This window comes from Fusarium coffeatum (assembly GCF_003316985.1).
Source record: "Fusarium coffeatum strain FIESC_28 chromosome Unknown BRIP53273_contig_63, whole genome shotgun sequence".
In the NCBI taxonomy this organism is placed as follows: Eukaryota; Fungi; Ascomycota; class Sordariomycetes; order Hypocreales; family Nectriaceae; genus Fusarium; species Fusarium coffeatum.
In genome coordinates, this window is record NW_022157859.1 from 93,637 (window position 1) to 108,305 (window position 14,669).

Sequence of the window (14,669 nt, forward strand, 5' to 3'; positions counted from 1 at the left end):
ACATCGTTGCGCAAAGTCAATCGCTATTTTGACATTCATCCTCATTCAAGCTTTACGCTTTGCTATTATGGACCAATTTATTTCTCAAATCGCTTGGCGACAGTGCCCCAGTTGATAACCTCCCAGATGGCGCTGAAGTACTCAGCCTTGCGGTTCTGGTACTGGAGGTAGTAGGCGTGCTCCCAGGCGTCAATTCCGAGGAGGGGCTCGAGGTTGCCAGTAACGGGGTCCTGGTTAGGTCGGGTAACGATGGACAGAGTGCCAGCGTTCTTGTCCTTGACGAGCCAGGCCCAGCCGGAGCCCTGGATACCAGCAAGAGTAGCGTTGGTCTGCTTCTTGAAAGCATCGAAAGAACCAAAGTCCTCGTTGATGGCAGTCATGAGCTTACCCTCGGGCTCACCACCACCGCCCTTGCCGTTGGGAGCAAGGTTCTCCCAGAAGAGAGAGTGGTTGACGTGACCACCACCGTGGAAGTTGAGAAGAGGAGCCTGAGCAGCAGCGGCCTTGGCGTCGCCCTTGTGGTTGGCCTCGGCGAGGGCGTCGGAAGCGTTGTTGAAGCCGGTGACGTAGGTCTGGTGGTGCTTGGAGTGGTGAAGCTCCATGATCTGACCAGAGATGTGAGGCTCAAGAGCGCCGTAGTCGTCTGGGGCAACTGGTCAGCTAGCAATTGGAGTTTGCGTATTGGAAGAACGTACAAGGAAGGTCGGGAAGAGTGGCCTTGCCGCGGACGAAGCTGGTGGTAGCCATGGCCGCGAGAGGAGTAGAGCGGGCGCGCAGGCCGGCGCGGAGGGCGGGAGTTGATCGAAGGAGAGCGGAAGCCATTGTGGAAGCTATTCTGAAGGTATTATTAGTATTGAATCAATTGAATGAAACCGAACTCGATGGTGATGAAGAAAGTGAACAAATGCTTGCTAAAGAATCTGGACAATTGATGAGAGACAAGACTTACGAGACTGTCTGATATAGTCGGTTGATAATCTTTGTGGATGATGTCAAAAAAATGGAAGAGGAGGGGCAGTTACTGGGTTAAAGAGCTGCTGGACCCGGCAATGTCGGACTGCCGAACCAGACCAGAGGGAGCTTGGATCAATCTGTCGTCATATTTTCGAGAGCTTGACTTGATGGATGCATGGGCTTGAAGATTGTGGCTGGTGTGGCTTTACAGGTTGAAGATGAAGTTGAATCACAGCAACAGCAATGATCATTTATTTCTTTTACTATTGTAATATTTATTTGGTTGTTCTTTTCTCGTACATCCGGTTGTTCAAACTCATCCTTTGGGTATAGAAGAACAGCTGTGGTTGTACAATACCGGTGATAAACTCAATTACCATCGTCATCATAATCATGAAGTTTACCGTGCTCGGTCTTGCTGGGGATACCGAGCAGCAACACTGAATGAATCAGCGGGAAATAACCTGTTCAGTTCTAATCCATGAAGAGTTTCGAAGCTGATTCTCGAATTCTCGATTCCAAATACCCATTTCTCCGAGTGCCGATCTCGGATAGCGAAACTGTGAGCTGCGAATGACGCAAAATTGGTGGCCTACCTTGACTTACAGGTGCGACTATTGCATTCTCTACTGCATGAATCTCAATCATATCTCTAGGTAGTTCGATAGTCCTCATTGATAGACAAGTTGATAGAACGTATGTTTCCCGAACACAATTTGGTTGTGCTGCAGGGTAAGCAAAAGATTATGTCATCGCCCAACGCGTAAATCACAACTCCAAACCTCTCTACGCGTCTCCCTCACCTCCAAATCACCAACCACATCAAAAAAGTTAACTTCAAGATGTCGTACTATGACATTGACTCCATCCTCACGGAGGCAGAGGTAACGCCCTCAAACTCACTCCTACCGAATCATGCAGAAACTGACAAACCCGCAGAAAGTCCCCTGCCAATTCGAAATCGACGTCCCCTACCTAGGCCATCTCGATAACTCTCCCCACGGCCTCAAAGCAAACACCCCTCTAACCCTCCCCCTCTGGCTCGCCGAAATGCTCGCCCTCGCATCAACACCCACATCCAGCGCACCCCTAACCCTCAACCTCCCGCCGTGCCTTTCCACCGCTGTTCTCTCCGCTTTAAAAGCTGATCCTCGCGCTGTGCCGTTACGAGACCAAAGTCCTCATTTCTACGGCGTGGGCGTTCGTATGCTGGATTTGTTTGATGAGAAGGATGTTGCCGAGGTGTTGAGAAAGACTTTCGTTGTCAGGGCGGGTGAGGTTGGATTGCATGCGAGAAAGGCGGATGAGGCGGGAGTCGGGAATGGGGAGGAGTTTTTGAGAGGGTTGGAGGAGTGGGAGAGGGGAATATTCAGAAGAGGACATGAGGGAGTCAAGAACGCAAAGGAATGGACGGAGAAGGTTAAGAAGACTTGAGAGTTATGATGGTGGTCAGGATAGAGATACCCATGAGTTGCCGTGAGGCACTACGCGTCTACGATAAACTACAACTAGAAGCACAAAAAAGAACCACCAAATTCAGTCACATCACATAGAAAGAACAATAATGCAGGGATAAAGCGTGCATCTTTCAGCACAGTCTATTACTGACTCTGACTGTTATGTCTCAAGCCAGCAGAGGTTCCTATCTGTAGGCAAACGGTACTCATCAACCCATTCGCTCAGTACTTTTCCAACCGAACGATACAAGCCCGGCGCATTTCCCTGCATGCCGCTCAGATTTCTAAAACCCCTGAATATCCCCAAACACCGAACCCAACCCAAATGCTCTTTGCTCTAACCAGTACAAAGCACACAAAAAATGGCGAACTCTTCAAGCCATACCGCCCGTCCGAACAGGCACAAAACAACAAAAAAACGCCATATGCTCTGATATCCCCAGCAACTCCCTTCATCCTCATTTCATGTACAGTTTGTGATGAAAATAGTAATGGCAATAAAAAATGCAACCGACTCCTCTTTTTCCTCTCCTGGGAAAATTCCTTCCAGATACCGACCCGGCCCAGTTATATATCGTAGTCGCGCGATGAAGCACTTTCGATCGCGCTGAGAATAAACGTATAGGCTTCGCACCGCTCAAGCGGTCGAACCTTGCTTGGCTGCCCATCTAGGGCTCAACAGCCAGGATTGAAACGTATCCACCAGTTTAGTTTGCCAAGGTGACTCGCTGAAAATAAACCAGAGAGAAAAGGTAGTAATCATCGACGCCGTGACGGTAAAGAAAAAGGAAGTGAAAAGAGAATAAAAGTCGAAATAGTGACGAAATAGAAATAACCACAATCATAGAACAGGCTCCTGAAATCATTATGTGTGAAGGCGAATGTGAAGTGGTAAATAAGCAAGGGTGTGATGCTTGCTCATCAAGAATATTGGCGTGCGCGTTCACCAGAACGGCACAACACCGAGGAATAGTAGTCTTAGCCAACTGGGCCATCATCGTATCGACTCAAGTTGGGCTTAGGCTCGGGCTCGGACGCGAGTGGTTAAGGCTTCTTCTTGTGCAATCCTCATCCCTCGAGGCACGAGATGCTCACCGATGAGTCGATGTTGAGATCGATATTGGTGAAGCATGTCACCCGATGGAAGTAGGGAGGATATTGATGCAAGAAGATCGAGCTTCATGATCATTACTCATACTGCGGAGCATTTAGGAAACCCAGAGGCCGTTATCGGGCATACTCATATGGGACATATCTTGAAAGGTGGCAGGAGTGATAGTGTTGGAAGAAGAGAGATTGGACCCATAGGCAGAAGTGGCATGCTCGGAGTAGGCATAGTTGTCAGGGAGTCCGACAATAGGAGAGCCGTTGGAGAAAGGTGAGTAGCCGAAATTACCAGAGGCAGACGAGATGGGAGCCGGAATAAGCTCGCCATTGACACTAGCCATGATGGCAGGATCAGCAGCACCGTCAACGGCGAGATCGTAGCCAGTCTCCATGTTGAAAGGAACCATGTTGCTACCAATGCCCTGGAACATCTCCATCTGGGGAGGCATGGATCCTTCCATCTCGTTCTCAGCCATGTCATCAGACTCATCTTGCTCAGCCATGGGGGACTCATTCAAGTCAACTTTGACTTTCTTCTCGACGAACCAAGCCTTGAGTTCGGACATGGGAGGCCAGTCGCCACCACCCTTACCACCACGCTTCTCATCAGAGTTGGCACCCTTCTTACCGCGAGGGGTCTTGGGCTTGAAATGAGTGCGTCTAAGATGAGCAGCGGCGTTGTAATAAGCACCGTACTCTTTGCCGGAGATGCAGGCCTTGCACTTAGACAAGGGGTTGACAGCCTTGACATTGGTGGGGATGCCAACAGTCTCGGGATCTCGACAGACGAACTTCTTGACAGTGCCTTCGTGCTTAGCATTGACGTGTCGGCGAAGCTCATGATCACCACGGAAACCATCGGGGTGCTCGCTACACTGAGTGCAGTAGACCTTGGGGTGCTTGGGACGCTGGTAGTTGCTCTTGTTGACGGGAAGCTTGGCCTCCCTGTTGGCGGCAGCAGCGCTGGCTTCCCTGGCAAGCTCCTCCTTAGGCTTAGGGGCGAGCTGAATGGTCTTGGCCGCCTGCAGAACACGCTCTCGGGCTTCCTTAGCACGTCGCTCCAGGTTGGAAGCATTTGATCGAACACTCGACATGCTAGCGTTGGAGCAAGATCGCTCCATGTCGGTCGACTCGGGGGATGCCATCAGAGTGTTTCCATTGGAGTCGACGTACTGCTGAACGTTGGCAGCGGTGAGGTTGGCGCCGAGACCGAAGAGATCTTGCTCAGAGGTGTATTGCTTGCCGGCAGGGTACATGTTGACAGAAGCAGGAGACATATCGGGAACGAAGAGCGCATCGGCTTGAGACTGGCAGGATTCCATGCGCTCCATGCCGACACCGTAGTTGTCGAAAGAGCTGTTCTGGCGGGTCAAGGGGCTCGCGGCCTCGGCGGCAGAGGGACCAGAGATCATCGAAGGGCAGGCGGACGACATGGGATAACTTGAAGGAATGGTTGACGAGAGGTTGGAGTAAGAGGCGTCGGGCACCATGTTGTAAGCCATTCCGGTGAAGGATGAGTCGTAGTGCTGAGGAGCTTGAGGAGTCTCGGGCCACTGTTTTAGGAAGTCTTCAGGGTCCATGCCGATGTTGAGTAGAGGCTGGTTCTCCTGAACGGCCTGTAATTGATTTGAGGCGGCTTCAAGAGGCAGGTTGCTAGACTGATTTTGAGGCGAGCTGAACCGGTCCATGGAAGAACTCAAAGGGGCGATGCGGTTTCCGGTTTGTGTGAAAGGCATATGAGACTCTGAACGATTTGAAACACTGCGGCTCATGGGGAGGGCGGAGTTTGACTGTTGAGAAAAGGCCCTTCTCTCACGTTTATGCGCCTGAAAGCGTTCCTACATTGATGAGATTAGATAAATGGAGATGAAGGGTCAGGGTGGGAATGTATTACCGTGATGGCAGACTTTATTTGTGTGGGATATGTAACGGTGGACTTGCTACGGGAGAGACCGACACTTCGTGCATTTGAGACACCATTGCTGGGGATCTGAAACCCTCCCTGAGCAAAGTTCTGAGCGACATGATTTAGGACTGTAGGGTCTCCGTTGAATTGACTTTGCACGAACTGCTCAAGCTGTGAATTTCTTGCGTTGGCGGCTTCTAGCTGACGTTGTAGCTCCTCGACAGTGTTGACGTTTTCTAGATTCATTATAGATAATGAGATGAGATGTAGATCGATAGATAGATAGTGTTTGATAGGGATAGCCTTGAAATGTTGATAGGCGTATGTAAGGCGAGTAAGTGGATGCTGAGCTGAGTAGATGGATAAGATAAGTTGTAGCGTAGCTGGAGTGTAGCGTTTGGAGAAGTGAAGAAAACCCAAGGCGAACCGAACTATTGAATGAGAATGAATACAAGTCTCGGATTTGCGACAGGCGAAAAAGATTAAAAAGTGGGATAGTTGGAGTCGAGACAGACGACGAAGAAAAGAAGGTGAACGAGATGCGGATGGGATGGAGGATTAATAGGTGAGCCAGGATGGAGGAGAACAGGCGGCCCAGTCGTTCTGAATGAGGCTTCCAGAGTCCCCACTCAGTTAGTGACAAGGATTGTGAAGGGACAGGGATGTTGTAGTGTAGCTTGGGAAGGATATTCAAGGGTGGTGGAACTGGGCGGTATTTGCGAGCTGCGGTGTGTAAGGTATCCGTATGGATGGTTAGGTTAGGTTAGGTTAGGTTAGGTTGCTTGAACGAGACAACGTCTGTGGGTGGGCGGTCTAATTAGGCTTGGCCTGACCTGGCTGAAAATGCAGTGCTTGACTACAAATGGTGTCGGGTGTGATGATGATGTAGCGTTGCGTCTTGTGTGGTGTGTTTAAGCAGCAGATTCCCGATTTTAGACTTGACAGATTTCAAGGTCTTGGTCTTTGATCTTTGAGGCAGATGTGATAGTGCCCGATGGCCTGACGTGACCTGAGGTGTTGAGATTGACGAGGTGAAAAGAGACAAGATCCTGCAAATGAGATGTATCGTAAATGATCCTTGGTGTCATACGTATGCTATGCAGATAATAAAAGAAGCTTGTGGATATGGGTTTGATGATGCTGCTAAACAGATGCCGTGTTGTTGAGATTGAAACAAACATGAAAATGGGAAGTGGACCAGCATTAGTATCAGAAGGGGAATGGTGGCAAGGTACGACACATGGAATTGGAACGTCGACGGGCTAGACATGGCACTAATAAGACGGGATACGCGTGACGACGACAACTGCACTTTGAGTTTTGCTCTCTGACAGACAGCGTGGGGTAGGCACGGTAGGTCAGTTTGACTTTGATTTACAGCGGTCCACCCACTACAAACCAACGGCTACCACTGGGAAAAAACCACCACTGAAATCAACGGATTGCTCGGGATGGATATACTAATAAAACACCCCAGGGTAGAATATGTGACTGGACGTGCCCAAAAAAAGAGTGTTGTGTTAGAAGAACGGACAACTCACCAAACCCTTGTCCTGTAATTGTTACTTGCTGACACGCCCGGTCAGTGCATGCAGACGCTGTTGGATCTGAAGCGATTGGTCCTCTCCTCACAAGGTCTGGCTTGCTGCGACCACTAGAACCTCGTTTCTCATTGCGCGTACAGCACAGCACATCTCTAATCACTGTCCACGAGATGCCATGCTTTGAAACGAGGCATATTCTATGGCTTTGACATTCTGATTCCAGCAGGTCAGAGGCTCAGCTGCATCAACGTCAAAGTGGTGGGCTGTGTATGGTCTGTTCACTAGATATTGACAATACTGCACTATCACTCAGCGGAATCAATTCCCACTCGATCCCCAGCTCTCAACGATCTAGGACTGCTCTCCAGTCAGACAGAACGGCAGGCCGCATATCTTCTGACACCTCAAATGTTCGTTCAGTTTCCGACCACCGAACCGTGCTCTAAACATTCTACGTAATGGTTAAGCGGCACAGCATCATCATCATAGTTCATGACTCTGAGGAAACAAAAAGGAAAGAGAAAAGAAAGGAAGAAGCAATGTGATACAGCGCAAGCAACAGCCACAGCCTGCGCAGAGAAGACGCCATGACGGCATCCCCCTTCGATCCTTGCTACAGGGTACGCAGTACGAAATCGGCAGCTCCAGAAAACGAAAAAAGCAAAAAAAGAACGAAGGAAAAGAACACATCAACCCAGTGCGCCTCTTCCTTGTCAGACCTTGAACCTGCGAGATGTCATGGCTCATGCCTATTCCTGTCCTGGTTTAGCAAATCATCCTCCATCCCACCAAAGCGGGCACTCTGGAGATGGGGATGCGGATCCGATTAAGATAACCCAAGGCAGGCAAATCATTTTACCCATCAAGCCCAAGCCCATCTCTTTTTCTTGCGCCTGCTGTGCTGTGCTGTGTTGGTTGCTGTACAGCACAGCGCGTCAAGGTGAGTTGAACATGTCATGCGCTAACCCGCTAGACTAATTGACCGGCTGCACGTTGAATGCCAGCCAGGCGCAGGTGCTGCTGTCAGTTCCCGGACAAGACGCGGACAAGAATGGAGTCTAGTACGTAGTAGTATTTTAGGTCTTATGCTGTGCTGTAAGGTCTGTTCTGTTTTAGCTTGTTTGAAGATATCCCCGATCAAGCAGGTACCTAACTATGTAATTAATGTAGGTGTAGTTTGATGAACACGGACGAAACATCGTTAATGCTTCCTTACAAAGTTAATATTATTTTGGCTGTTGTTCTGCAATTCAGTGTTCCGTGCTTGTTACTATTTTCAGCCCTGCTATAGTAGCAACAGCATCTAGCTGAGAAGGGTGTAGTGCACTCCCAGTCTCTGCCAAAACAGAATTTGATATGAGATTATCTCATACGCGAGATCACATCGAAAACTAATCCACGAGCCGGTTGACGACGGCACTGCTGATCACCATTTTCCCTGCTTGACTCTCAAAGCCAGGAACAGGATTAATGTGCCGCCGACGTACGTGTTGACGATATTTCAGCTGAGAGAACAAAGAACAACCCCTGGCATGAAACGGTAATTGTTAAAGAAAATGTTATTGATCGAAAGCATCCTCAAGGATTCTATAAATCGAGAACAAACACAAACAAATTCTCACCTCATATCATGTTCCCTTCCTTCCCTCCTCAAACAACCAACTGTGAGCTCTCATAAAAAAGGATGCCATCACCACAAAGACTGTCTCCTAAATGGGTTTGGTCTCTTCCTTTCTCCAACGGGTAGAATCCCTAATCCCTGCATCAGGTACACTCCATCTTCTTTTTAGCACCCACCTCTTTACGCAAAACGAGGCAATCACTGAGACGGGGCATCCATCGATTGGCTGTCGAACGCGGTCAGCCATACCCACCCTCCATCTCGATTGGCTCCCGCAGTCGTAAAGAGTGAGGCGGACGGCGCCATCACTTTAACAGCTAACAGCTAACAGTAACTGTACTACACTATGCCTAACTCACTCAATCAATCCCATTACTGCATTGTGCCAACGTCCAGTCTATCAGAGAGATACTGTAGGCAGTCATTCACCAGATCAAGCAGTTCAACTACATGACACCCTCTTCTATAGTATAGTTTGTTGTGTTTTGATATTCCTCCGGAATAACCTCCAATGCTACTCTGTTTCTGCTGGGACCAGGTGCCCATGTTACCCAAGTCCCCGTCTTCTTCCCCCATCCCATCCCATGATGATGATCTTCGGTGACGAATTCTGCGTAGCATCACCACCGCAGTCTAGACCTAATGATCTTCATGACCGGTATTTGCCAACTGCACGCTGCACTCTTCCGTTTGGTCAGACAATCGCCCGAGTATTGAGTGTCATGCACGCCAGGCAGTTGGAGTTGCATGCGCTATCGATGGTTTCGGGTTTCTTCTGACTCTGACTCGAACTCGACAAAGCTTGGCGCAATTCTATACAGACTACCTACCGTCCTCTATTCCTAACATAGGAACGGCAGCACTGAGCACGGCCATAAACCCCCGTGTTATAGTTTGCTTCTCATCTATGCTATGCTGGGTACTAGTATCTCGAAACTGTAGTCTATCTCCACGGGAAATCCTTCCGATCCAATAGTTCACTTTCCATAGTCGCAAGATATTCTGTTTCCCTTCGTCCGAGACGCCTTTCTCGAGATTAGATTGCGATGGATTTTGGACGGATTCACTTAGACAAGTCCCACTTTCTAACCGTATTGTTGCCCCTGGACATGGAATCTTTCTTTTTTCTTCTTGGCTTAATCTTTTCCTTGCGGTGATCATGCAGGCTCGACCCCCGTCTCAACTCTCATTTTTACGCAGATCATTGATGGACTGTTCCATTGATAGCTTCATGACCGTGCTGGTGCACGTGCAATAATACGACTCCCCATCGAGAATGGAGTGATTGATGCGTTGGCAATTTGGGTTGATCCGCTGCTCGGCTTAGCCACGTGCCTGATAGCATATTGTACCTTGATGCTTGCTTGTTGTTGTTGACTGAGTTGAGCTGAGCCGCAGGTTGACTGACAAACTGTCCCGAGTGAAGCCATCCAACTGCGAACGGTTCGCGACAACATGAAACACCTTCAATATCCAAATCGTATGCTTAACACTCTTGGCGCGGACCAACGGCTCCTTGAAAGAAGGGTTCTTAGTGTGTGATGAGCAGTCAATGTCTTAGACTCTGTCATTCTGAGTCAATCTATAATTGCCTTGCCACCTTCGAGAATTCACTTGCCTCCTCGATGGGATCTTTTGTTGACAATCTACCCTGCATCCAACACAAATATCCAAACGCACAGCCCGTGTCTTGCGCGTACCTTTTGCCGTAACGTTGATGCTAACCCAAAACACTAGACGAAAAAGAATATGCCTAGGAGACCCTGACTCTAATGCATTCCGTCCGACCAACAGTCCCTAGACGCATAAGTGAGTCGTTGGAGAACCCTAGCAGAAGCCAGAGCCAAAGCCTTCAGGGCTGATGATGCATTAAGTCGATCCATTGAGTGCACGAACTCCTGTCGGTAGTCCTCGGCTTGTGCGCCGTTGGGCCAAAATCGGTATCAAGCGAGAAGACGCTACTGTATAATATGGTATGCTGTCGGGACCGTCGTGAGAACAATGCTCAGAATCATGCCATGATAAGCACCTAGCGTTGCGCAAAAGTAAGAAAATACGTCACAGAAGACTATATTTGAGCAAAGGCAATTTCATCTCGCCGGGTTTTGGCTGTATTCATCGTTGTCCTAGCTTGACGGGCCGACAAATTTGAGATAGAATCCTGACATGAAACTCGTGAATCTTGCGGAGAAGTAAAGCCAAAGACCCTTTGACACCAGGATGAGCCTACCGTTCGAAGCTCTTGATACCTGAACATGCGGAACCGTTTGTCCACTCGGACACGTGTTCCAGTAGGAGTAACTCTGCTGATCGCCGATGGCCCCCCGAAGCGAGGATGTTCCCAGGAAGGGCATGTGTTGATCAGTCTCTGGTGTTTTTATTCCCGTTTGCCACGCAACATGACAATGCCATAGACACACACGCTTGTGCCCGTGCTTCCTGAAACGGTTGAAGATTGTGGGCTTTTATCGTCCCATGTTATTTGGAGCCGCAATTAGTCCAACTAATTTCTGCTCTGCTCTTGAGACGAAGAGAGATGAGCTGTGATGTAATGGTCAGCAGTTCTAGATTGGCGGGATTATAATTAACCACGGACTCGTTATGTAACTTTGTCCTTGAGCGGAATTGCCGATGTTCGGCCCCTCTTCATCCCCTAGACTCCGGAGTATGTCGCCCGTGATGAGATGAAGTGACCGGCGCAAGGACCCTTCTTTTTTCGGTGTCCGGAAGAAGTTGTCGGAAAACTGGTTACCCATTCCTTAGGCCTTGACCGATAACGGTTAAACGTCGGTTCTGGTGCTGATAACGACCCCAGGCTAAACTCCACTACTAGGTCCATCATGACACCTCTCACAGTAACACTTAGCATCCAATAGAGTGCGTTGCACTTGGTTGACCTTATTGCAACGATCGCTTAAGCTCTATGTGAGCTGTTTTTACATCAATACGGCATAATGCGCCGCTTTAATTTGGCTCTGCTGGCTTATCTCCAGCTTGCTGGAGCTCGTTCACCGGGCTTCAACATCCACGAGGACTTGTTGACGTTTCCTCAGGTAAGCTGCCCCTCGTGCGTCATACCATGACCTTATGCTAAGCATTCGTAGTTTGAAGTCGTATTTGATAGTCAATACATATCCGAGAAAGACGCCCATTCACTACTTGATAGTCAACATCCTACTTATTCCGCCGACTTTGCGCAATCAACGGTCGATCAAGCTCGGGAAGCTGACGAACGCGACAATGGCGACAACCAGGACCAGAACGGCCCATCGTTTACATACGAACTTATGAAGCTACCGCCTAACGAGTATCTTTGTTCGATACCTATTATACAACCCCCCGAAGCAGAGAATAAGACGGCCAACGAACTCGCCAAGGCAGAGGAAGCGCGCGAGCTTAGTCGTGCGACGGCGAGTGGATGGGGACTTCTATCAGAACTAGAGGACTCATGCCTCTACTTTATGTCGGGATGGTGGAGCTACAGCTTCTGTAACAACCGCGAGATCATCCAGTTCCACGCACTTCCTTCAATACCGAATGGTCAACCTCCCAAGCGCGACCCTCATACTCCCGACTACGTACTGGGAAGAGTTCCTGCCATCCCGGCTAGTGCAGCGCAGAAAGCGAAGACAACTGGCCAGGATGCGCCACCTCCAGCGGAACTACAAGTTAAAGGTGACCAGCGGTATCTAGTTCAGAAGCTTGAAGGAGGAACCATCTGCGACTTGACAGGAAGAGAGCGCACGATTGAAGTCCAGTACCACTGCGTACCAGGAATGAAGGCTGATCGGATTGGTTGGATTAAGGAAGTTACTATCTGTGCTTACCTGATGGTCGTCAACACGCCGCGACTTTGCAACGACGTCGCTTTCTTGCCTCCTGAGGAGACCCGGGCGAACCCCATCCAGTGCAAGCTTATCGTGAGCGACCTCAACCAGCCCCCTTCGCTCGGCGAATCAGTACCCGTTAAGGAGGAGGAAGCTCAGGTGCCGCTTAAGCAGGAGAACACAGAAGAAAAGTCCGAAGACGCAAGCCCTGGAGAAGCCGCAAAGGAGCCAGTTAACATCGGCGGCGTTGTCGTAGGCGCCAGAAATGTGCTCTCTGGCGCTGATGAAGCAGGCAAACCACCAGCCAAGCTCCCACCCCCACGCAGCTACTTTTCTAGTTCCAACACCGACAGCGAGCGTCTCCTTCAAGTCGTAGCATCGGGCAAAAGTAAGGAAGACGGCGGCGGGGTCACAACACTCAGCAACAAGGAATTAGAGGGGCTGGACCTCAAGCCCGATACCGTCAAGGATATGGCCGATCGTATGCAGAAGCTTGCAGGAATTAACGGCTGGAAGCTCGAGCTCGTGGAGTTACCTGGCGGAGAGAAGGAGCTTAGGGGATATATTGATGCTGATGAGGATGAGGTTAAGAAGAACAAGGAGAAGCTGAAGAAGGAGAAAGAGGCTGCTAAGGCTGAGAAGAAGGATGGTGATGAGGATAAGACTGAGGGCAGTGAGGAGCAGTTCTTTGAAAAGAAGGATGAGCTGTAGATTACGAGCCTGATGGGAAGATTTGTTACCAAGATCGCACGGTGTTATGAGATTGTTCTTTTATAGCGTGAATGCATTACATTGTAGTGTACCTTACTCTTGTCTGTCTATGATCATGCTGCTACAAAGTACCATACAATCATTGAGCCAGGATCGTACCTGTGTTGTGTTTGCGAGATTGCCTATACGGCTGGCCAACGCCGTGGCAGATGGGACTGGTTACTACCTGGATTGAGGAAGTGTATTTGACATCAAACTTGTTGAACAACAATCACAGTCGAGTGCTGCTACAAGGTTTATCACACTGCCACAAAACAAGAGTCCCTATTAAGACTAGGTAGAGCTTTAGATAAACTATGTACTTGTGTTGCTGGGTCAAATTGGCCACTCCCATTCAATACAGTGATTTCAAAGCTTACCTCGAAATGATGACAAGCTCTGTATCCAGGGTAGCGGTTGCAAAAACGTTGATATGATACTGGAAAGACCATATCATTGAGACATGACGAGCCACGAAGATTCTTGCCCATGTTGTCCTGTGGCTGAATGTCAAGGTAGGTTCGTTCTACGAGAGAGATCATCGCTAGCAATGGAGTCGTTCGTATCTTTTGTCACGATGGTGTAGAAATATAAGGGTCCAATAATCACACTCATCTCTTAGGCCGTGGCTCTAGTAGCCTTAGCGAAGGAGAAGGGGGGCTTCCTACCCTCCCCATGGACGCTGATCGTGGTTTGACATGTGAGATATCTCCTTGATGCTCCGGCTCCATGCAATCCGCATCTCTAATTGCCTACCCAAGCAGAACTCTAATAGATGAAGACATACCGTTTCATCATGTGATTCTACTATTATATGCAAGTACCTATGACCACCTGCCGACGGGGATGGGTGATGTGCACATCCGAGGCATCAAAGAAATGCGGTATGATGTCTCGGTAGTTGTGAGATTGATGTCTGTGCAGTAGCATCTAAGCAAGCGAACAGATGCATTTCAGTCAAGGATTCTAAACATTCCCGGTTCGCCGATCTTTACTGCCGACCAATAGCGGAATATGGAAGGTTTTATATCGTACGATGATGTTCAGATGTAACTGTATCTCACCGCGTATACTGATCTCTAATACCCATGTGGGAGTCCCTGGTCAACATCAAGTTAGAGCCGCGGAACACGGATAGCTCATCATTTGAGGGACTCTGCCGTTTTGACAATATGATGTTTGCAGAAGCGCAGAATTTCGGGGTCTTGCAGTTGCTATGTCGTGGCGAGGGGTTTGGAATGCCATATTGATCTTGGTATTCCATATTGGTGTCGTGGCGTGCTGTGCCATTGAGAACAAAGAGATGGTCATGCGTTTATTTTATGGCTTCCATTTTTGAAGCATTGCTTTTCTGCCATTGGGTGATCCAGATGTAGTAGATCTACTGCAAGGTACAGATACTTGCTTACAGCTAAGATCTGGGCTTCTGGTTGTCATCTATGAGGCGTGAAGCTTCAATTGATGCCATTGACCAATTATCTTGGAGTAGCAAACATACCACAC

At 49.0% G+C, this 14,669-nt stretch overlaps 4 protein-coding genes across 4 annotated transcripts; 2 read left to right on the forward strand and 2 right to left on the reverse strand.

Moving 5' to 3' along the window:
* Window positions 1-77: 77 nt before the first annotated feature.
* On the reverse strand, window positions 78-822 carry FIESC28_02958 (uncharacterized protein; the record flags this gene model as incomplete). Its single annotated transcript, XM_031157107.1, has 2 exons — window positions 78-643; window positions 696-822. 2 exons carry the CDS (start codon window positions 820-822, stop codon window positions 78-80), a joined length of 693 nt encoding a protein of 230 aa, XP_031018816.1.
* Window positions 823-1,869: 1,047 nt separating this feature from the next.
* On the forward strand, window positions 1,870-2,388 carry FIESC28_02959 (uncharacterized protein; the record flags this gene model as incomplete). Its single annotated transcript, XM_031157108.1, has 1 exon — window positions 1,870-2,388. The coding sequence occupies one exon, from the start codon at window positions 1,870-1,872 to the stop codon at window positions 2,386-2,388; it is 519 nt and encodes a 172-aa protein (XP_031018817.1).
* Window positions 2,389-3,619: 1,231 nt separating this feature from the next.
* On the reverse strand, window positions 3,620-5,670 carry FIESC28_02960 (uncharacterized protein; the record flags this gene model as incomplete). The annotated part of the gene is made up of 2 exons (XM_031157109.1): window positions 3,620-5,356; window positions 5,413-5,670. 2 exons carry the CDS (start codon window positions 5,668-5,670, stop codon window positions 3,620-3,622), a joined length of 1,995 nt encoding a protein of 664 aa, XP_031018818.1.
* A 5,873-nt stretch (window positions 5,671-11,543) lies between these two features.
* FIESC28_02961 (uncharacterized protein) lies at window positions 11,544-13,127 on the forward strand (the record flags this gene model as incomplete). Its single annotated transcript, XM_031157110.1, has 2 exons — window positions 11,544-11,642; window positions 11,694-13,127. The coding sequence occupies 2 exons, from the start codon at window positions 11,544-11,546 to the stop codon at window positions 13,125-13,127; spliced, it is 1,533 nt and encodes a 510-aa protein (XP_031018819.1).
* Between the last annotated feature and the right edge of the window lie 1,542 nt (window positions 13,128-14,669).